A 21,828-nucleotide genomic window follows, 5' to 3' on the forward strand; every position below is an offset into this window, starting at 1 on the left:
TTTTAACACTTCCACAAGCAAACTCACTGAATAACGCTCTTGATTCATATATAATTTTTCCTCTTTCCACCACGCGTGCACCAGGCTAGACAGCACTTTTATTACACACATAAACGAGAGACTCGCTCTCTTCTGCCCACGAGTTCAGCACGCCTCGCTGTCCGCTTGACCATCATCCAGCACTCGTCCCAAGGGAAACCAACTCGGCGGCGCATTCCCCCGAGAACAGCGAGATTGATGATTGATTGCCAGTCGCTGCCAGTTGGGCCAGGAGATCGCTAGTACAGAACAACCAATTACGGGAGATAAGAACATTCACGTTGATGATGAATCATTAAGCGACCAACTCCGTCTCAACTGCAAACGCACAACTTTACAAGCCCCCTCTCCTTCCTGCCTTTCTACGCTTCTGTATTGAGCAACAAAAGAAGAGGAGAAGAAGAAAAAAAAAAGCAAGACAATGCCCCATCCGAACCCGGCTGGCGGCGCAGCCTCCATCGACCGCAGCAGAGCAGCGCCGTCATCCGCCACCGCCGCCGAGGTATCACCAGCCGTCGTGTCAGATTTTGACGCCGCCGCGGCTGCCGCCGCCGCCGCCGCCAACAAGACTCGCCGCTCGCATCGCAAGTCGCGCAACGGCTGCGCCGAGTGCAAGCGCCGCCACATCCGGTGCGACGAGCACCGCCCGTTCTGCTCCAACTGCGTCAGCGCGGACCGCACGTGCGTCTTCCCGCGCGGGCCGGCCACGGCCACGGCGGGCGCCGCCTCCGCCGCTGCCACGACACCCGCGTCCGCGTCAACAAACGGCGGCGTGTCCAAGCCCGTCGCGGCCGCGGACAGCAGCTATCATCATCATCATCACCGTCGTCGTCACGCCGCCGCTGCTGCCGCCGCCGCCACGCCGCCCAGTCACCTCCCCAGTCCCGGCGCCGCCGGCTCGCCGTCTCCCCGGCGCGACTTTTCCTTTGACGAGGTCTGCGGCCCGCTGCCGCGTCCCGGCAACAGCAGCGGCGCGCCTGGCACCACCGCCGCTGCCAACTTTCGCCGCAGCAACTACACCTACTACCCGAGCGCCGCCAGCGGGAGCGCCCTCGACGCCGGCGCCGCGCCGCCCACGCCCGTCAGCCTCGACGCCGACGCGTCCGCCTCGGCCTCGGTCTTTACCCCGTTCCACCTGCAGCTCTTTCACCACATACAGAGCGTCATGCTGCCGGACCCGGCCATCAACACGAGCAACCACTTCCAGCAGTTTGTCGACATTTCCATGCGCCACGCCGTCGACGCCCCGTACCTCATCAACGAGCTGCTGGCCCTCGCCGCCGTGCACATGGCCACGCAAAAGGAGAACCAGCTGCTCCAGCAGCAGCAGCAGCAGCAACAGCAACACAAGCAGCAGCAGCAGAACCAAGCCCAGGGCCAAGACAGCAGCAGCAGCTCCGCCAACACGCCCGCCTCTACACCCCTCCATGCGCCTCCCGTGCTACCACCTCTCCTCCCACCGCACGGCTCCCCCTGTTCGACATCCTCGCCCGCCTCCTCGTCCGCCACCACTACCAACCTACTTCCCTCCCTCTGCTCTCCCATCACCACCGACACCACCGCCACGGCGGCGGCCGCCGCCGTGGCCGCGGCCACCAACAATCCCATCGTCGCCAACCTGCGACACCAGGCCACGGAGCTGCAGACGCGCGCCGTGGCCAACTTTACGCGCCTGACGGCGCACCTGCCGCCCGACGACACGGCGACGTGCATCCCGCGGTTCCTCTTCTCGTCGACGCTGTCCATGCACGCGCTCGCCGACTCGCTCGCCGAGCTGCGCGCCGCCAACGCCGACTTCCACGGCTTCATCGACCGCTTCGTCGACTGCTTCAACCTCTACCGGGGCATCCGCGCCGTCATCTACCCGACCTGGCGCTTCCTGTCCGACTCGGAGCTCCGCCCCCTGCTGCAGGTCACGCGCGAGGCCAACCTCGGCATCGTCGAGCGCGGCTGCGAGTGCGCCCCGCTGCGCGACCTCCTCGCCCGCTCCGACCTCGCCCCCGCCAGCCTCGACGCCTGCCGCGCCGCCGTCGAGAAGCTCCAGTGGGCCTTTGACCTGCACAACAACCTGCCCCCGCACTCGGGCCAGCACGCCGTCTCCGCCTTCTCCGTCATCGTCGGCGCCGAGTACGTCGACGTCCTCCGCAAGCACCGCCCCGAGGCCCTCATCATCCTCTCCTACTTTGCCGTCCTGCTCCACCGCTGCCGCCACTTTTGGATCTTCCAAAACTCGGGCGCCTGCATGATCAAGGCCATTGCCAACCACATTGGCTCCTACTGGCGCGACGCCATGGCCTGGCCGCTGCAAGTCATCGACACGGAGGACTGCTAGAGCCCGAGTGGTCGAGTAGACCTGCAAGGCCGGGATGTGCAAGGGGCGGGCGTGGGAGAGGGGAAACGGTTGTTTATATGTTATACCCATACTATTTTTCTGCATATACCATGTGTCATCATCACCTAGCATTTACGAATTCGCAATGTACAAGATTTTCTCAGCATCAAACCTGGTATTTATCCTTCTTTGTGGTGACTTAATTTCTTTTCTATCTTTTCTCGCAATAAGAAGGCTTTTACGTGTTGATCATGTCTAACTACCTCAGCATTTTAGTCCTTGCCATCGTTTCTCATTCTCTCTCATTCATGCCCCCCTTTCATCTCTAGGCGACCTGCTGCTACACCTCGTTTACAAAAGACATAACGTCTACTTCAAGCATCATCCCCTATCTGGAAGACAGTATACCTGGAGTGTGGCCGTGTTCTTTGTGTTTGGCCAGGCACAAATCGGCCGGAGACTAATCAAATCTTTTTGCCCTTGTCGGTATCATCACAACTATAAAGGAAATTAGAGAGAAAAAAACAAGGAAAAATATCAACTGCAAACCACCGGGTGGCAAGTCAAAACAGTCATCATGTGGTCAAATAGACCTTTGTTTTACGCCTCAAAGTCCATAAAACTCCCAGCCATCTCCGCTCATGCCTTCCTCGAGCTTTCTCGCTTGCTTCGGGGCATACTCGGACCGAAATTCTTCACCCAGTCACAGCTCTTCGTCGTCCAGCTCTGACGGCTTCAGCAGACCACCAACCTTTTGCCGTCTCTCCATGTCGGCCGCCTTGGCGTCCCGTTCCTGCTGTTCCTTTTCAACAATGAAGAGCTCTGCGTTGTCGCCGGCAAACTCTTTGAGAGAGATGAGAAAGTCTCGCAAGTTTAGTCGGAACTTATCGTACTGCGTGTTAAGACCGAAGAGGCCCTCGACAAAGTTTGTAATCTGGGCACTGTAACATTATTAGTATCGTCTGACAAATAGCGGGTTCGTTGCACTTACGCCTGCAGGTTGGGGAATGCCCTCTGTAGGAGTTCAGAGACCGAGTTACCCAAAAAGTCCCTGTTGCTAGTGCCTGCCTGCGCTTGGCCCTCGGTGTAGATGGGACCTTGGATCTTGGGCTGGCTGCCATCACCGGGCTGGATGTAGTAGAACAGCTTCATTAGCAGCATAGACTGCGTCTTGAAGCCAGCCTTGTGGTCATTATCAGTGACAACGAACAAAACATCCTGGAGAATGGTGACAAAGAAGCGCTGGAAGAAAGCATTTGCAGTGGCGGTGTCCGTCTTCTCGGCAATGTTGGTGATGAGTTCTAGGCACATGTTGAGGCCAGCAGCTTCCACATCGCGGTTATCGTGCTTAAATGCCCAGGAGCAAGAGTCGATGACAAACTTGAACTGGTTGTTGTCGAGCTTGAGTAGAGCAGGGAAGCAATGCAGATTGATGGCACGCAAAAGGTTGAAGAACTCGACGCGGTGCTCAGGGAACTCGGAAAAGTCCTTGTTAATCATTTCCAGGGTGCACTCGAAAACGTTCTCCATGATGGTGGGGACCTGGTCCTCCATCAGGTTGGAGAGCTTGGTAATTACAACGGACATGGCCTTGAGCACTTCGGCATCGCGGGCACCGGGAACATTACGGTGGTAGTCGATCAGGACAGCCTCGAGTAGCGGTGGGATCATCTGGGCACGAACAGCTTGCAGGTCCTCGGCCTTGTCGATGTACGTCTCGACAAGCTTGAGAATCTCCTTTTTGATGGTGCGGAGACCGCGAACCTTGGGCATCTTGGTGGCGAGCTCACCATCACGCTGGACAGCCTCGGATATCAATGTACTCGTAGCGCGGTACATCTGCAGCATGTCGTGGTAGATGCGACCAATCTGAGGGTAAAAGTATGAACCAATAGAGGTACACGCCGACACATTCGTCTTCATAATATTACCAATAACCTTGATGGTTTCCGAGTCCTGGAGAATCGAGGGGTTCATGGTAGCCTGCTTGATTATCTCATCCCAAGCAGCGTTCGGAATACTCATCAAGTCGGCAAGGAGACGCTCTTGCTGATTCTTGTTGCCCTGAGCGGCTACCATGTAGCCACAGGCCTCGTAAAATGTGTGCACTTGCTGAGGAGTCAGATCACAGGTGATACGGCCCATGTTACGGACAATCTCTTCGATGAACGGCTCCTGCTCCATGGGTTGCAGAGCAACAAAATGGCGTCTGCATTGTCGTGCAATCTTGATGAATGTATCGCAAGCCATGTCTTGGACACCCTCATGGGACTCGTGCATAAACTCAAACAGTTTGTTAACTACCGTCTTGAGGAACTTCCAATGCGCTTTGAGAAACCGTGGGTATTGGCCAACAATATACATGATATTACTGGCGACAACGGCTTTGTTGTCCTTGCCGCGCTTCATCTCAGTGAGACCAAGAAGATCCTTAATGACAGTAACAAGAAATCGCTTCTCGGTCTCTTCGTTCATGGCAAGCGAGATGGAGCCAATGGCCCAGCAAAGAACGTTGCAGTTGTGCCACGACCACTCTGTGCCGTCGACCTGGCGCGCCAGTTTTTCTGTCATGATGTTTTCAGTGTCAACCACGTCCAAGTGGGTAAGGTAGACGAGACATTCGCGAATTGTCTTGTATAGTTGAACTGTGTCGCTTTCCTTGACAAATTCACGAACAATTTCACCTTCATCATTTTCAACAATGAGGACTTCTTCGGGACGGACCATCTTTTCAATCATGACAACGCGCAGATTCGACAGCACTTCGTTGTACTTGTGTTTGCGGAGGGGGTAGCTTGTGAGAAGTGAGGGGTTGGGGGCGCCGCCACCCGAAATGCCGCCTCCGACAGCGAGTAGAGGGTTCAGATCGGTGATGGGAAGCTGCTGCATCTCTTCGTAGAGCTCCTGAACAAGCTTGAGCCAATAGTCGAGGCAGATTTTGAAAATTTCGCGATCGTCGATCTGTGATATTCTAACGAGGTAGTAGTGTCCATGCAGCAGATAATCACGGTTGGGTAGTTTCTCAATGAGCTGCGACGATTAGCAAAAGACGACGATGTGAGGGTGGGATCAGTGTACGTACGTTGAGATGGGCGCCGAAGAAGTTGCAGAGGAACAAGGCGAGGTTCTGGATAAACTGCTGATCCCTGGAGTTGCTGCTTGGGTATGTGGATTTCAGATCGAGGCTCATGGGGATGATTTCGGCGATGGTGGTCAGAACTTCAGTGAACATCTTGACAAGCTGTTCGTCGTATGAGTTGGGTTGGCCGGGCCCGCCGGTCTGCAGACCACCAATCTCAGTCAGGCACTGCAGTGTGACATTTCGGAACTCGGGAGTAGGCAGGAAGCGGGTTCGCAGCGTCTCGATGAGGGGAGTCTCGAAAATATAGCCGAGAGGAATCCAGTTACAGAAGGCGAGCAACGTCTCGAGCGTAGCCATGATAAGGCTGGGCTGGTCGGCAGTGTTGAGAACTTCCTGGCAGAGCTGGAAGATTTGGGAGAACTCAGCGCACATGGTCTGCTTCATACTTCTCGTCTTGGCCGAGGTCATCTGCTCGGCGGAGTAGTCAAAGACTTCCTCTGACAGCAAACGCAGAATGATCATGTTGTTCTCGCAAATCGATAGACTAGAGTGGCAGGACGAGATGATTTCGTTGATAAAGGTTGGCCAGTTGTGGGGCCATTCTTGCTTGAGGACGGAAACAAGAACGAGATTGAGTTTGTTGAGAAGGGTCTTGTTGGCTTGCAGGGACTCCTCGGTGTTGGAGGACTGGATGATGAATTGGACAATGAAGTTGCGGATGCCTTAGAGAGTCAGTACATGGGTCGTGGTCAAGGATCAGAGCTAGCGCTACGACGTACCTTGGCACTGGTCGCGGGGGAGAACCTTCCATCGCGTCAGGATGACATTGTCGAGAACCTGAAGGCCGAGATCTAGGTACAGTATCAGTATGTTGTGTCGTGCGGGTGTGTATAGGAACGACCGGAATTAAGTGAGGGGACGCACATTTGGTCTGCGGGTACTGGGCATCGGAAAGAATTTTGTCGACCATGAGCCAGGCATCTGGATCTTCCTTGAACTGCAAAATGATCAAAATTAGTTTCGAAACCCCCAAACAGTCGCCACGACGGGCGGGCCTCGATTGCAAGTAGACTCACCTGGTTCAAGGCATTCTGCGCGGCTTTTTGCTGTGTGTGGCGGGTGAGGTCAGTAACCAAAGCGAACAAGACGAGAGAAAAGTCGGGGCGGATGCGACTGGCGGTCCAAAGACGCTGGGAAAGCAGCAGATGGTGGTGAAAAATGCGTACCTGGTCGCCGCGACCTTCATAAAAGGCGCGGACCGTGGTGTCGAGCTCCTCAATGCTGATGGCCATGCTGAAGGAGGCGGGCGAGAGCGGCGGGGCGTGTGTCTAGGTGTGGTGTGAAGAGCAAGAAATCACAGCTTCAGACGCGGCAACAGCAGCGGCGGCGGCGGCGGCGGTAGCAGCAGCAAGCAGCAAGCAGCAGCAGCAGCAGCAAAAGCCTGCGACGGCACAGCGCAGAGAGGTGACGACAGTTGCTGTGCGAGCGCTCGAGAGCTTCTCTTGTCCAGAATTCCGTGTGAGAGAGAAGAGGACAGGAGCGGGTTGCTGCTGCTCGGTCGGGACGAGACAGCGTGGGTTTCTGTATGTTGTTTTGGAGTGAAGTTGTTGCTGTCGGTGTTGAGAGGCCGAAGGAGGGGAAGAAAAGAAGCAAGGCAGAAAGAAGCTTGGGTGTGGGTGGTGGGAGGGAGGGGGAGAGAGGTGCCTGGCAGTGGCGCGGCGAGTGAAGCAAAAGCGAGTTTGCGGCGGCTGGCCGTGCTGTAATTCTTTTTTTTTTCTTTCGCGGGTGACAGGCAGGGCCTTAGCAACGGGACGGGAAGCGGGGTTGCTCAACGCTTCAGTGCTTGCTCAGTTCGTCAAAGGCGGTGCTGGGGCAGGTTGCTGCTGGCAATGTGCCTTGGGTACCTGCCTACCTCCTACCTACCTACTTATGTAAGTACCTAACATTAAAGGCAAGAGAAATGCACGGCACATGTGTATTTGCTTGCACATGTATTGTAGGCTGGCTCATTTGTAAAGATTGTATTCTAGACCATTTTTGTTAGAAATATCCTTGCACTTTTTTTCCTTTTCACAATGACCATTATCTAGACCGAGTCTTCCCATAGCAGCTACTTCTGAAATTAGCCATTTAGTAGTTTTGTCAGCCACCACTCCAGCCCAGGTACGGGTACTTGGAAGGTTCGTAGAAGGCGGGGTTGGCAGCCTGGCCACCGCCTGCGCACCTTGCGCCACATCAGTCCTGCTACACCTTTCTTCTTTTGCTTTCCTTTAACTCCGTCACTGTTGGCCCGCAAACCCCCTCCCCCACCTTGCAAAACATTGGCAAGCCCAGCCATCACATCTCATCTATTCTCGCGAATCGCCTTTGCCCTTTTCTTCTGAAACATGTTTGCGATCTCGGCGGAAGCTGTCACCAGTCTCAGCCTTGCTTGTATACTCAGCGCCTCCCGTTGCTTCAGTGTCACGACGCCGAAATTGGCTACTGAATCACAACCCGAGCCGTCCCGCAGAATGGAAACAAGCAATCCTCCGTTGGCGGAGATATTGGTGGTACCGAATACAAAAGCAGCCTTGATCACAATACACATTGTAGAAATCCCTTGTCATTGCATTCGATTTTATTGCTTTTTTTTTCGGTGTGTTACTTTAAATTATCCCGTGTCTTACAGTCAGGCGGCATTCGGTCTATCGCGAACCATTGCATCCAATTGCGCTTTCCTCCTAAGCGGGAGCTCGGCCGTCTAAGCCTTGTAGCCGCACTCGCTCAGCGACTCCTTGAGAGCGTTGAGCGCCTTGTCGATATCGCCACGGTTCGAGTTGACCTGGAAAAAAGGTACACATTAGTATACGAGCGAAGGCATTCCTCGGGTCCAACAGTCACATACCGCAGATATGCCCATGTGGCCGAAGCGAATGTACTTGGGGCCAATGGTCGCGTGCAGACCAGCAGCAAAGATGACGCCCTTGCTCAGCAGCTTTGGCAGGACATCAGTAGCACCGACACCATCGGGCAGGTAGATGGCAGTCATGGCATGCGACTGGTCTTCCTTCCTGCTGGCGACGGGCTTCAGGCCGAGGTCGCCAATCGACTTCTTGACGTAATCGGACACCTCGACGTGCTTAGCGATGCGCTGCTCGATACCGTTGGCGAGGAGCTGCTTGAAAGCGGTGTTGAGAGCGTGAATCAGCTGAGGGGAAGGGGTCGAAAAGTAAGAGGGCTTTCCGGCCTCGTAGTTCTTCATGACTGTTTTTGTCTCGTCAGCTCGGTTGCACGGGCGCCTACGCGCTGACTGCAACGACTTTGCTTACTCGGAGTCCAGTTCTTCATGTTGGCAAAGTAGGCCGCGGCGGGAATCTTGCGGTTGTGGGCGACGTCGACGGCACGGCCACTGAAGAAGGAGATGGACAGACCAGCTGGGGCACCGATGGCCTTTTGGCCGGCCGTGATGACGCCGTCCAGGCCCCAGTCGTCAAAAGCGAGCTCTTCGCAAGCAACGCTACATACGCCGTCAGCGATGACGAGAGTGTCGGGGGAGACCTTCTTGACGGATTGGACAAGGGTCTTGAGGTCGAACAGGACGCCGGTCGAGGTGTCGACGTGGGTAGCGGTGACGAGCTTGAACTTCTTCTCGGAGAGAGCCTTCTCGATCTCGGCGGGGGAGGGGACACCACCGACGGGACCGTCGAGCTTGGTCACCTTGGCGCCGTACTGAGTGAGGCAGTCGGCAAAGCGGTCGCCAAAGTAGCCAGAGCTGAGGACAAGGACATCTTCGCCGGCCTCGACGAGATTAGCGGCGACAAGATCCCAGCCGAGGGTGCCAGAGCCGTTGATAATATAGGGCTGCGCGTTGGGGTCGGTCGAGCGGACGACTTGGCGCAGGAGGGAGAGGGTCTCGCCAAAGATCTTGACAAAGCCAGCACCGACGTGGCTCTCACTAACGTTCGAGGAGACGAAGGGGCGCGGGTTAGCATTGTGGTCTGTCGTTGGCGCGAATGCCGACCGCCATCCGTCCATATACCACAGTGTACGGCGGAAGAGGGTGGGCAACGCGGGGCACGATTTGGAGGAAGAAGAATACGTACCTGTAGTGGCTCATGGACTGGAGAACGGCATCGTCGAACTCGATGGGTCCGGGGATTAGGAGCGTAGGGTGGGGAGCTTGTTGAGAAGACATGTTTGACGATTTGCGAGTCTGTTGATGTACGGGGAAGGAAGCAATGGAGGAGGATGAAGGACGCAGAGAAGAGCCGGGGGTTGAAGCTATTATTCTGGCACTGGAGGGGTAATAAAAGCGGCATGTGGATGTCCATGACGGGGTGCGGGGCAGGCCGCCGTCCAAAGCCGACCGGAGCAGTGAGCTTCTTAGTAAGGGGAGGCGCGACGCCATGGTTGGACGAGAGCGAGCGAAAGGGGAGGAGGGGGGAGAGGGACTGGAGGAAACTCGGCGAGCGCAGTGCGGGCTGAGGCGGGAGGTCGCAGTGCTAATAAGGTTCCGGGTCTGGCCAGTTGCGAGTTTGCGAGTCGCAAGTCGCCGATTGAGGACCAATTGAGGCGATGGACGCAAACAATTGGAACTTGGTCGACAATTGCGATTGCCTTGATACTTGGTAAGGAGGCAGATGGAGCAAGCAGACACAAGGCCGTTGACGCTTTAGTTTGGGGACTCTTGGGGGATTTTAGGGGACAAGTCTGCCCAAACCGCAGCGGCCGGGGCAGAAAGTCTACGGGCGCCTTCAGCGCCTTCAGCGCCTTCCGGTACCGGGGCAACCGCTATAGAGCCCTCCCGTGGCTCCGTAATCGCCTCACTGTAGGGAACCTTGGTCACTGAGAGTACCTCAGTACCTAGCTGTAGCCTGTAGGAGGTCTAGGAGGTCAGGTTCGGCGTTTCCCGGCTGCTCGGCCTCGCTGTGGGCAAGCCGCCGCACTCCGCTGCCACGGCAAAACTCCACATCAGCTTACAGTGGCCAGTAAGCCCGTCGCGGTCCATTACGCAGAGTGCAGAGCTAGCGAACGACGCCTCCTTTTTGGACTAATTATGAATCATACCGTATCGTCCATGACTTGGTCGTTGCCGGCCGGGTTGTTCTGCTGAACTACCTACCTAGCTTTTGGATTTGTTCCGAGAGAGAAGAGGAGGGAGAAGACGGCTAAGCAGTCTCGGTAATTATTCTTTGATAAGCAAAGGGTGAAACGAAAAAAAAAAAAAGAATAAGAAAGGGTATTTGTGTAGAGACATGGATGAGTTGTGCGGTCGGAGTTGTACTTGTTTCTTTCTTATATATGACAAGCTTCAGTTGTCTACATCACCCACTCATCGGACATATACAGCTAACGTGAAATTGTTATCAAAGTCTCGGTCCCGTGACAACTGTCTGAGATGGCAAAACTGCCCACCCCGTTCCCTCCTCTCTCCATCTATTTACCGACCTGCATGAGATAGTCGTGCAGCTCAGGGTAGATGGGTGTCCCCAGACCCGTGACCGGATCCCAACCCGGCGCCGCCTGGAAGCCTTGGGCGTGGCAGTCTCCAGGAACGAGTCCCGGGTTGGACCCGATGGTGATGTCGTTGAAGAGCGCCTTCTTCTCGTCGTACGCCTTGTACAGGGCCGGGTTCACAAAGCCCAGCGTGCTCTTCCCGGCCCGGAGGCGGTCCTCGTTGATCCGGTTAAAGATGGCGGCAACGATGGGCGCCGACATGGACGTGCCCGCGCCCACCGACTGCAGACCGGCAAACACGAGGAGGCCGTTGTCGCCGACGGCGGCGATGTCCGGGTACGCGCGACCAGATTTGTTGTAAAAGCCCTCTGGCAGCCTCGGATCGTGCTCCGTCAGGTAACTGGGCCCAAGTTTTGGGTGCAAAGTCAGTGGTGCGTTGCTCAGGGCGTTGACGTTTTCTTGATTTCCATCTTCTTTCTTTTTTCTGGTAGATACTCACGTTGAGACTGCATTCTTCTGCCACGGGGGCGTGGGAAAGATGTTGCTGAAACCACCACCAGACGTGAAGCTCGACGCCGCAATCTCGGAGCCGTGCACCGACGCCCCGGCAGGCAGCACGGTGCCACCGACCGAGGTGATGTACGGGCAGGCGCTGTTGCCGTCGACCAGGAAGCTCTGATCCTTGTCGCAGTTGTTGTTGCCGTTGCCGTCCACGCCGTGGTCGCCGGACGCGAAGACGACCGTGGTGCCCTGCAGCGCAAGCTTCCCCCATTCGTTGCACATGCGCTGCATACGAAAGCCACCCGTCAGTTTTTCTTTTTGTAATCGGGTGAAGAGAACGAACTGCGACGACCAAACATACCTTGTAGAGGTCTACCGTGTTCGGCGCTGCCTGCAGCGGTTCGGTAGAGCCCCAGGACACCGAGAGGACACTGGGAACGGGGTATCGGTTGCAGTCGATGCCGCTGCCCTTGTCCCCGTTGTCGGCACAGAAAGACCCGGAGAGGGCGTCTTGAAACTGGGCAAAGATGTAGTTGAAGTCTTCCAAACCATACTTGGGGTACTGAATCTGGTACAAAGCCGTCTTTTGCGGGTAAATGATGGGCACGGCCATTTGAAAGTCGAGGTTCGACTCAATGCCGGCATTGGCCCGCGTCTCGTCGAGCTTTGCACCGTTGATGAGATACTTGATGGGCTGAGGGCTCTTTGTGATATTCTGAGCCGCCAGAGCCACAAACTCGTCCATGTCCGCCTGGTTATAAAAGTCGCCTTCGGTCTCGAAGATGCCCAACACGTTATTCTTGGCGGGAGGCCCGCCGCTCGCGTCCGGAATCTTGTACATTGCTCGAATGCAGGCGGGCGAAACAACCTGATCGCATCTGTCCGTGGCATCTTTTGCGAGCACAAAAAGGTCAACAAACCATTGCACAATTCATCTTTTTTTTTGGGGACGGCGTGTCACTCACTGGGGTCAAAGAATCCTCGGAACGGCTTGGAAGATGGACGACCAGGGTTCCTTGCTTGAGGACTGGCGGCGGCGTGATTCGAGCTGTTCAAAGAGGGGAGAACAAACTCCACCACCGACGAGATGTGTTCCGGGAGCTTGATGTCGGGGCTCACATCGCGTTTAGCGTGCTTTGATGCGGTGAGGTTCACCTGGAGAAGGGACTCCAGCCCACTGACGGTGCTCTCGAACCGTACCCACGCCTTATTCCGAGACAGGTTGATGGAGTTGGCGGCGATTCCAGACTTGACCAGCCAGTCCTTTACAGAAGCAATCGCCTGGTCATCTGGGGCAAAGAGCGCATCTACCTGCTCCTGGGTGTAATGCTGGCCGTACTTGGAGGAAGCCGGATCGGAGCTATGTGAACAATCAGACAATGGCACACAACGAGCGCAGTTCACTTACACCTCCAACACGTAGTCCATCATGTTTTCAATGTTCTTTTGCTTCATTCCAATGAGAACTGGGACAGAGGAGTTGCCATGAACGGCAGCAGGGGTGGCGGGTTGGCCATTGCCCTGCCCGCCTTCGCCAGCCGGTGCGGCCAGAGCCCCTGCCAAAAAGGCAGAGCCCAGGAAGAGGGAATAAATCATGTTGGGAGAAGGGTTCTTTATTGGTGGGTTGGATGATCAAAGAAGAAGAAGCTGCGTGTACGATTCGCCGCCGGGTGAAGAGCAGTTGCACAATGACCAACTCGACAAGGCAACGCGAAGCATTATATACCGTTCGAACCAGAGTATATCCTGCTGATTATGGAGATTAGATTAGTCTCTCTGTTATTCGAGTACATCACGTAATCTACAGGTATAATTTGAGCCTGCATAGAACTATTGCCGATTCGTAGCATCGAGATAACCTGAATAGAGAAGGTGCTTATATGCGGGCATGAATGGCCAACGGCCCCGCTACCAAGAAAACCGACGATCAAGTCTAATGTTCCGGCAGCCCAAGCGATCTAGGAAAAGTAAACATTGTACTAGGCCAGGGGCAAGATGGACGCTCCACACCGAAACGAGGAGCACCTTATTTTATACTAAACGTCCTAGTAATAGCGTACAAGGACGTGCCATCAGTGTGTGTGAAGGAGAGTCAAGTGAAGACTACTTGTACAAAGATATGGTATGTAATCATGATGGGCCAATCAAAGATGCCATCTCACGATCTGGACCTCCATACTCAACGCCCACATTTCTGCGCACCGCTACACGGCCGCTCTTTGTGGCCTCTCCGGCCTACTAAAGAGCCGAAGAAGATTGCGGCCAAATCAGCAAGGGAAGACTGTCGGCATTTGTCAATCACAGAATGAGTGTGTGTACGCTGCACTGTCGCACGTCGGGCGTACCTGAGCTAGCAAGGTAAAAGCCGCCTCTAGCTCGTTCGATGGCGATGGCCGTCCGTCCCTGGAGCTAACTAGCCCACTGACCAAAAGTAGAAGGTGGTATGCTCTTCAATGCATACACGAGATTCATCCACGGGCAGCTCCCCACACATTCGGCTCTGCGGCACGGTGCACACCTTCCCACCCCCCGGCTCGGTGCCTTCTTGCAGGCTGTACTCGGACCGTGGACCCAACACAGGTGGGTGGAAAGAGGATATACCAAAGCGTTGGGATAGTCATCATGGCTCGATGTACACGCGGCCTCGTGAACAGGTCGGTTCGTCATTTACGTCTCGTCCGTTGCATTGTTTGCGCGCATAGCCCATCGCCAGAGGCGGGGGCTGCTCCGCCACTCGGCATCTGAGCGGTTCTCCCAGTTCGTATCGAGAATATACCAAAATCGGGGGCGTTTTCGCTACGGCCAGACAGTCAAGCTCCGTCTTCGCGAAAGTGAGGCACAGACCTCGCGGTTTGTTCTACGGCCTATCGTGCCTTTTGAGAAGAGACCAGGTTCCGGCATACAAAGCACGAGGCCGGCCACTCCCAAGCAGCGAATCTTGGTTGAGGATCCGGGTCGCTGAAGAATAACTCGATGACGCGTTCTTTCTAGTTATATATAGACTTGTTTCGTTGATTGATTACGATCATCCTCCTGCAGGTTTCTCCTCTTCATCCGATCCCTCTCCTTCACCTCCGCCTACTAGTTGCCCCGTGTAATCACGTATTAACGATAACCTCAGCCTTCAATTTCCCGCATTCAACACCATTTTCTGGGCCCTCAAGGTCATCCTTGCCGTACAATCCCTCACAGCGACTTCAGTCGAGGCAGCCTAAGCAAGAAGCAGAGTATCGTGCCTGTGTTTAAGTCTACGTAGAGGTTACTCAGGGTGCCAAACTAGGGTTGCTCTTCTACAAGATCAAACTTCGTCTTTGTTATTTTTTTGCCTTATGTTTATTCAAGATCGTCTCCCGACTTATCAAGAGACCGTGGGCTCCTCGGACTTTTCTCGGCAGGGTTATTTCCAACACCGCGTCCCGCTTCAACTTGTGAATCTTACTTTCCAACTAGCTTGGCCCTTACATGAGGCACGCCATCTTGCGACTGCTGCATAGCTCCGATGAACCAACCTTGACTCGGCTACTCTCTCCAACCCAGGTCCAGGCTTCCACAAGCCACTCATACCACACTCGCGTATCATCCGTTTGTCGCCACATGCTAACCTCCAGTTCGGTGTCTGCAGGAAAGTATAAGGGTTGCTGCAAAACCAACGTTAGTTTGAGTACGCTCATCAACGAAAAATGGCACTCACATTAAGAGGGAAGAAGATGGGGAACCAGGAAATCATATCCTTGCTCTTCTCATCAATGCGCTCGGGGTGCGTGCTGATCTCGACCTTTTCGCCTAGCGTCTCCTCGACTTGTGATTCATACAAAGTAGATTCAAAGTATCCGGCTAGGCCATGAGCAACACCGCGGGTTCGACAGACAAATGTGAGGTGGCAAAAGCGTGAGTTGTGGTCGTTGGCACCAGCGGCGCCGGCCATACTGCCGCCGCCACCTCCGACGACGCCGCCGGAGCGACGCGCTTCCACTCCCTGCAGCGTCGACTCTGGGATTGGGTGAGAAAATTCCCACGCTTCCTGAATACGTGGGTGGTCTGGCACCCGATGCGCGTTGTAGTCGAGCGAGAACAAGTGCACGACCCACGGCGTCGAAAAGGCGTTGGAGTCGGTGGCCGAGCGCGCAAGAATGTCCGCATGCAGCTTGGGCGAAGCGATCGGTGTAAAGTGCGCCGTGTAAGAGCTCGGGATGGAGATTCCCTGCGGTGCCAAGACATGTTGGATGCCGTCTAGGCACTCCGGGGATAGCTCGTTGTCGCCAAACGAGCCCAAAAGCTCCGAAATCAGAATATCCACCTTACCGTAGACTGGTCCATCAGCAGACTCTGAAATCACAGGGCCTTTCCAGTGTCTCATGTCCGTCTTGACGACCTTGACACGCCCGCCCCAGATGCTCTGGTTTTGACGGAGCAAGTAAACGTAGGCATTGGGATTCTTCTCAACAGCCCAGACCTCGACATCCACATTGGCGTACTCGGCAGCCTTGAGCGCTCGAGTCACAAGAGGTCCACGACCTGAACCTGCCACGGCGATGACGACAACGCCTTCTTTCGAAGTTGGCTTGTTGAGCTTCTTCCACTCGATCAAGGCCTCCATGGTAGCGGCCTCATACTGGTTATACTTGACAGGGTCCCCTTCAAAAACCTCATAGGTCGCAGATTCTAGGTTATCAGACAGCGGCTGCAACGGAGATTGTAGCCAGTCCTGGAAGCTCGTAAGCGTTGGTGACTCGAATATAGTGAGAGGTGGCTGCCCCGATTCTAGCCATCGCATGTACTCGACGTAAGGGGACGGCTTGTTGCCCCCTTCTTCGGATGTAGGTACATTTCCGGGATAGGCCTCCGAAAGCGATGGGTAACTACCTCCAGGAGCGATGCCCTGCGTAACATCTTTGATATGAGCAACACTAGGTCCCGCGTTCAACATCAACAGTCCAGGAGTAGCCTTGAGCTTCATGTAGGCATAGACCATGGCACGATGGTGTTTGGAGAGTGATTGGTGGCCACTATTGTTTGTCTGAAAAATTCCGGGAGTAAATGTGAGATACATGAGGGGCTCTGAAAACCAGCGGTCCTGCAGTGCCGTGTCAGGCATTACCTTTGGGATCTTCAACGCTATCAAATCTTAGTGCCGTGGACGCATCGCTGGAAGGTAGGCTGACTTACCGAGAAATAGTCTTAGGTTATAACAGCAAACACTTCGAACACTATGCCAAGAGTCCCATGTCGTGAAAATGTCGATTTCTTTTGCAGCTGGCGGGGTCTCCGACACTGGGTTGAGACTGGACAAGGTTTCAACTCCACCGTCGATGCCTGGCTCGCGGTACATGGGCATTTGCACGACAATGCTCATGTTCGCTCCAACTGTCAGCGCTTCCTGAACAGCACGAGCATACTGCGCCAGACCAGAGTTTCCAGCACCTCGCGAGCCGTCCCGTTCTGGGGGGGGAATCATGACGATGCGAAGTCCGCAGAAGCTAGCATAGTTGACCTCGAGATTTAGCACCTGTCGCGAGACACTTGCGATGATTGGATTTGGCGATGACAAATCTATCCACGGGCTGATGCAGCCAGTGTATGTATTGACAGCTTGGGAGGGAAACAAGCTTGTGTCCTCTGGCGTCAGTGGCGGGATGATAGGGTCAGCTTGAAGAGCCGTGGCAACAGTAGTACCCTGGGACTTGGAGTTGGTCAATAATTCCAGATGATCCTGAACCAGCTTGAAAACTCGTTTTCTGAAGCTCTCATTGGTAACAGGCGCAACTGCGAAATTGAACTGCTCACTGTTAGTCGCGCTCATCTACCCTGCGTAAGAGTGAACTGACTCCCTGGTTCAAAAGATACCCATACTGGAGGTCCGTGAGAGGCGTATCACTAGTACTGTCATGGTACCCAAAGGTAAAGTACGGGCGGTCATACTCGGTTGTAGCCATTTTGGCACTGCCAAGGTGAGCTCTCAACAGCCTCACAGTACGTGCGGAGGCAGAAGATTCCGCAACCCTTGCCTCAAAGCCACTGTCTGACAAAATACCTAGATGAGGACACCAGAACCAGCAAAAATATATCCAAGCCACTGGCAGGAGCAGTGATGTGCTGGTGATGCTGTCCCGAAAGCCAAGAATCACAGTTTCGCGGGCTATATTTTCCTGTCGTTGCGACCCAAGGTGGGATGTTACGGGGCCACGCACAGTGTGCGACAGGCCGTCTGGGGTCTGCCTTGCGGTTCTTTCTGAGATGCTGGGCCCCCGAACGGTGAGCATATCACCATCGAGGAGGGGTCTTACTTCATTGAGTAAATCATATTCATCTTGTAGATATGGTAAGAGATTTGTATCACTGATTGCCGTGTAAAATCAGATTCCGTTTTGTTTCCGCTCGCCTCTCTTCTTTTCGTTACAGTGCAGATAGGCTCTCCATTAGCACTGTTGCCTGCCTATCGATAAGGATTTTCCAGGCCCCTGCCCGAAATTTTTCAGAGTCAACAAACCGATCCCGCCAACGAGCCACTGCCGCCTCTTCGCCTCTCAATTGCCCTGAACATTCTCCGTGTTATTTGTGAATTTAGCGAGGCGAAAATATGCCCGATAATCTCGGCGACAAGCGAAGCAGCGCCGATTCCGACGAGGCTTCTAGGAAGAAGATGAAGAAGGAAGAGAAGCAGAACCCTTACCTCGCGCACATGTACGATAATGGGGATGGCGAGGACTACGAGAACGGCGCCGACGAGATGCCTGCGCATTCGCCTCTGGCGGGTATGAAGCGCCGGGCCACGACGGCGAAGCAGGCCTCCAAGGCCGAGGACTCGGAGTCGAATCCTTTCACCGGGCGCCCGCACTCGCAAAAGTACTTTCAGATTCTACAAGGTCGCCGAGACCTGCCTGTGCACAAGCAAAGGTAAGGCCAGTTCCCTCCTCATACCCTCTGGTTGTATACTCACCCAACTTGCTACAGGCAAGAGTTCCTCGACAAGTACCACTCAACTCAGATCCTCGTCTTCGTCGGTGAAACGGGTTCCGGAAAGACGACCCAGATCCCGCAATATGTTGTCTACGATGAGCTCCCACAGCTCAACCGTAAACTTATTGCCTGTACGCAGCCTCGACGAGTCGCTGCCACGTCCGTGGCTCAGCGTGTCGCTGACGAGATGGACGTGACCCTGGGCGAGGAGGTCGGTTACAATGTCCGTTTCGACGACATGTCCGGGCCCAAGACGGTGCTCAAGTACATGACGGACGGTATGCTGCTGCGCGAGGCCATGCACGACCACGACATGTCGCGCTACAGCTGCATCATTCTCGACGAAGCGCACGAGAGAACACTGGCTACCGATATCCTCATGGCCCTGCTCAAGCAAATCGCAGCGCGCCGTCCCGACCTCAAGATCATTGTCATGTCGGCCACGCTCGACGCACAAAAGTTCCAACGTTATTTCAACGACGCGCCTCTGCTCGCCGTCCCCGGCCGCACGCACCCGGTCGAGATTTTCTATACGCCCGAGCCCGAAAAGGACTACGTCGAGGCTGCCATTCGCACCGTCCTGCAGATCCACGCCTCCGAGCCTGAAGGCGATATCCTGCTCTTCCTGACGGGTGAGGACGAAATCGAAGACTCGTGTCGCAAGATTGCTCTCGAGGCTGAAGAGTTAATACGGGAAGTGGATGCCGGTCCGCTTGCCGTCTACCCGCTCTACGGTACACTCCCGCCGCACCAGCAGCAGAAGATCTTCGACAAGCCCCCACCTGCCCTCCGCAAGGGTGGCCGCCCCGGCCGCAAAGTCATCATCTCGACCAACATTGCCGAGACGTCGCTGACCATTGACGGCATCGTCTACGTTGTGGACCCTGGCTTCAGCAAGCAGAAGATCTACAATCCGCGTATCCGTGTCGAGTCGCTGCTCGTATCCCCCATCTCCAAGGCCTCTGCGCAGCAGCGTGCCGGTCGTGCCGGTCGTACCAAACCCGGTAAATGCTTCCGCTTGTACACGGAAAAGGCTTTCAAGAAGGAGCTCATCGAGCAGACATACCCTGAGATTCTGCGGTCCAATCTGGCCAACACGGTGCTGGAGCTCAAGAAGCTGGGAGTCGAGGACCTGGTGCACTTTGACCTGATGGATCCGCCCGCACCCGAGACGATGATGCGGGCTCTCGAGGAGCTCAACTACCTGGCATGCCTGGACGACGACGGCGAGCTGACGACGTTGGGATCTCTTGCGTCAGAGTTTCCTCTGGACCCGGCGCTGGCCGTCATGCTCATCTCGTCGCCCGAGTTTTACTGCTCCAACGAAATCCTCAGCCTGACGTCGCTGCTGTCGGTGCCGCAGGTGTTTGTGCGGCCGGCCAACAACCGCAAGCGGGCGGACGAGATGAAGTCGCACTTTAGCCACCCGGACGGCGACCACCTGACCATGCTCAACGTGTACCACGCCTTCAAGGGCCAGATGGCGTCGGACCCGGGGTCGGTGAAGCAGTGGTGCCACGATCACTTCCTCTCGCACCGGCACCTCAGCAGCGCCGACAGCGTACGGGCGCAGCTCAAGCGCATCATGGAGGTGCAGGGGCTGGACCTCGTGTCGACGCCATTTGAGGACAAGAACTACTACACCAACATTCGCCGGTCGCTGCTGTCGGGCTTCTTCATGCAGGTGGCCATGAAGGAGAGCTCGGGCAAGTTGTACAGGACCGTCAAGGACGACCAGGCGGTGCTGATCCACCCGTCGACGGTGCTACGGACCGAGTTTGACTGGGTCGTGTACCATGAGTTTGTCCTGACGTCGAAGCAATATATCCGGACCTGCACGGGTATCCGCCCGGAGTGGTTATTGGTACGTTGGCTGAACCCCTCCCCCTCCCCCTCCCCTTGGTCCTCTTGCCTCACGTTTGGGCTTGCGGCTGTGGTGCCTGTAATGTGACATTATGTATTGACGGATAAAAAAAACGTGTTGCAGGATATTGCCCCGGCTTACTACGACCCCGAGACGATGGACCAACCGGACATTAAACGGGCCCTGCTCAGGGCAGCAGAGAAGAAGCGCCGAAAGGCAGCCATGAAGGCCGGCAGGTGAAGAATATTGCATTTCAATTGGTTTCGTATTGATTTCCATGCAATTCTCAGTAGACGGCCGCCACCAGCCTTTTTTTTTCTCCTTTATGCCGCACGAACCCTAACCGGCAGGATGCCGTTGTACTCGCACGTTGACGCGCCGCAAGCCACAAGCAATTTTTTTCTTTTGTACTCATTTGTCGAACGGTACTGGGAATCGTTTGCTGCATTTTCAAGGAGAGCACAGTCAATTCTCCCCGAATGACGTCCCTCGTGTGTGTGTGTGTGTGAGAAGGGAACAAAATGTCTATTTGTTTTTTCTCGTCGAGAAAGCGGCGCTTTTGGAGCAAAGAGGTTCGTCAAAAGAAAAGAAGATGGCTTTTCTTGTGACTCTTTTTTTTTTTTTTGCTGTTGTCCTTTTTTTTTTGTATTGGGCTTACATTTTCGCTGTTTGGTACTTCTCTTTTTTTCCGCAACAGTCATTATTAGAGCATAGATGCGATTTTCAGCTTACAAGACATTCCGCCACCATAATCAAGCAGAAGAAGAAAAAAGAAACCGAGTATAGAGTACATTCTGTACGCCAAGAAAGGCGTAATATCCATCACCTCGTGCATGAGCCGATTGGAGGGGGGTGGTTGGTCGTTGCGTGGGGGGGACAGGACAGCCTCGTTTGAGCCCCCCCTCCCCGGCGGCGAGAGGGAAGGGCTCTGAGATGGGACTGTGACTGTGCAGCCAGCCAGCCAGCCAGCCAGCCCCTGCCTGTCACTTTTCGCGTGTCTGCAGTTTCTTTTCTGGTGTTTTTTTTTTTTTTTTGCTGCAGAAAGTGGTGCCGATGAGAATGGGCTTTGGGAAAGGGGGAGGTGAGTGAAAACCCAACCCTTTCTTCCTTTTCCTTTACACGAACGTGTACTTGCATGAGGCAAAGCAGGGAGCGGGAGGGGGACCAGGCAGCTGTCTATATATATAGATATATATATATACATACATGTATTTCTATAGTTCAGACGGAAGATGCTCCAACAGTTCCGATAGGTTCAATGGTTCCGGGACGGATAGGTGTCTTTTTTTCTTTTTTCTTTTCTTTTTGCCTTGTCTGTAACTCATCTTGTTTGCGCCTCGTACATTACGGGATGAGTTGATGAGATGATGGGCTCAATGTCCAGATTTACGGCACTCACACGACTCATGGGCGGAAAAGGTAAATGGAAAGGCAGGGGGGGATTTGTTTATATCACATTACAATTTCAGAGGACGCAAACTGTCCATGACGAGTCAGAAAAGACATTGGGACTTGGCACAATGCTTGTTTTTTTTTTTCAAACATTTTCTTCACCGTTACTTGGGATGACTCTCGTTCTTTTTTTTGTACCTCTTCATACATCTATTCTTAGCG

At 54.7% G+C, this 21,828-nt stretch overlaps 6 protein-coding genes across 6 annotated transcripts; 2 read left to right on the top strand and 4 right to left on the bottom strand.

Moving 5' to 3' along the window:
- Window positions 1–460: 460 nt before the first annotated feature.
- Window positions 461–2,371, top strand: V2A60_009853 (Zn(II)2Cys6 transcription factor domain-containing protein; the record flags this gene model as incomplete). Its single annotated transcript, XM_083261117.1, has 1 exon — window positions 461–2,371. The coding sequence occupies one exon, from the start codon at window positions 461–463 to the stop codon at window positions 2,369–2,371; it is 1,911 nt and encodes a 636-aa protein (XP_083117243.1).
- A 703-nt stretch (window positions 2,372–3,074) lies between these two features.
- On the bottom strand, window positions 3,075–6,745 carry V2A60_009854 (exportin CRM1; the record flags this gene model as incomplete). Its single annotated transcript, XM_083261118.1, has 7 exons — window positions 3,075–3,312; window positions 3,363–5,401; window positions 5,454–6,175; window positions 6,233–6,304; window positions 6,378–6,450; window positions 6,530–6,559; window positions 6,680–6,745. 7 exons carry the CDS (start codon window positions 6,743–6,745, stop codon window positions 3,075–3,077), a joined length of 3,240 nt encoding a protein of 1,079 aa, XP_083117244.1.
- A 1,451-nt stretch (window positions 6,746–8,196) lies between these two features.
- Window positions 8,197–9,630, bottom strand: V2A60_009855 (alanine--glyoxylate transaminase; the record flags this gene model as incomplete). The annotated part of the gene is made up of 4 exons (XM_083261119.1): window positions 8,197–8,277; window positions 8,341–8,699; window positions 8,765–9,390; window positions 9,539–9,630. The coding sequence occupies 4 exons, from the start codon at window positions 9,628–9,630 to the stop codon at window positions 8,197–8,199; spliced, it is 1,158 nt and encodes a 385-aa protein (XP_083117245.1).
- Window positions 9,631–10,871: 1,241 nt separating this feature from the next.
- Window positions 10,872–12,989, bottom strand: V2A60_009856 (S53 family peptidase; the record flags this gene model as incomplete). The annotated part of the gene is made up of 5 exons (XM_083261120.1): window positions 10,872–11,292; window positions 11,392–11,678; window positions 11,755–12,284; window positions 12,359–12,753; window positions 12,802–12,989. 5 exons carry the CDS (start codon window positions 12,987–12,989, stop codon window positions 10,872–10,874), a joined length of 1,821 nt encoding a protein of 606 aa, XP_083117246.1.
- A 1,862-nt stretch (window positions 12,990–14,851) lies between these two features.
- On the bottom strand, window positions 14,852–17,326 carry V2A60_009857 (protein arginine N-methyltransferase; the record flags this gene model as incomplete). The annotated part of the gene is made up of 4 exons (XM_083261121.1): window positions 14,852–15,031; window positions 15,085–16,508; window positions 16,560–17,169; window positions 17,219–17,326. The coding sequence occupies 4 exons, from the start codon at window positions 17,324–17,326 to the stop codon at window positions 14,852–14,854; spliced, it is 2,322 nt and encodes a 773-aa protein (XP_083117247.1).
- A 644-nt stretch (window positions 17,327–17,970) lies between these two features.
- Window positions 17,971–20,454, top strand: V2A60_009858 (DEAH-box ATP-dependent RNA helicase PRP43; the record flags this gene model as incomplete). Its single annotated transcript, XM_083261122.1, has 3 exons — window positions 17,971–18,287; window positions 18,345–20,214; window positions 20,338–20,454. 3 exons carry the CDS (start codon window positions 17,971–17,973, stop codon window positions 20,452–20,454), a joined length of 2,304 nt encoding a protein of 767 aa, XP_083117248.1.
- Window positions 20,455–21,828: the final 1,374 nt, after the last annotated feature.

Source organism: Cordyceps javanica, chromosome 7, assembly GCF_051103115.1.
Source record: "Cordyceps javanica chromosome 7, complete sequence".
Lineage (NCBI taxonomy): Eukaryota > Fungi > Ascomycota > Sordariomycetes > Hypocreales > Cordycipitaceae > Cordyceps > Cordyceps javanica.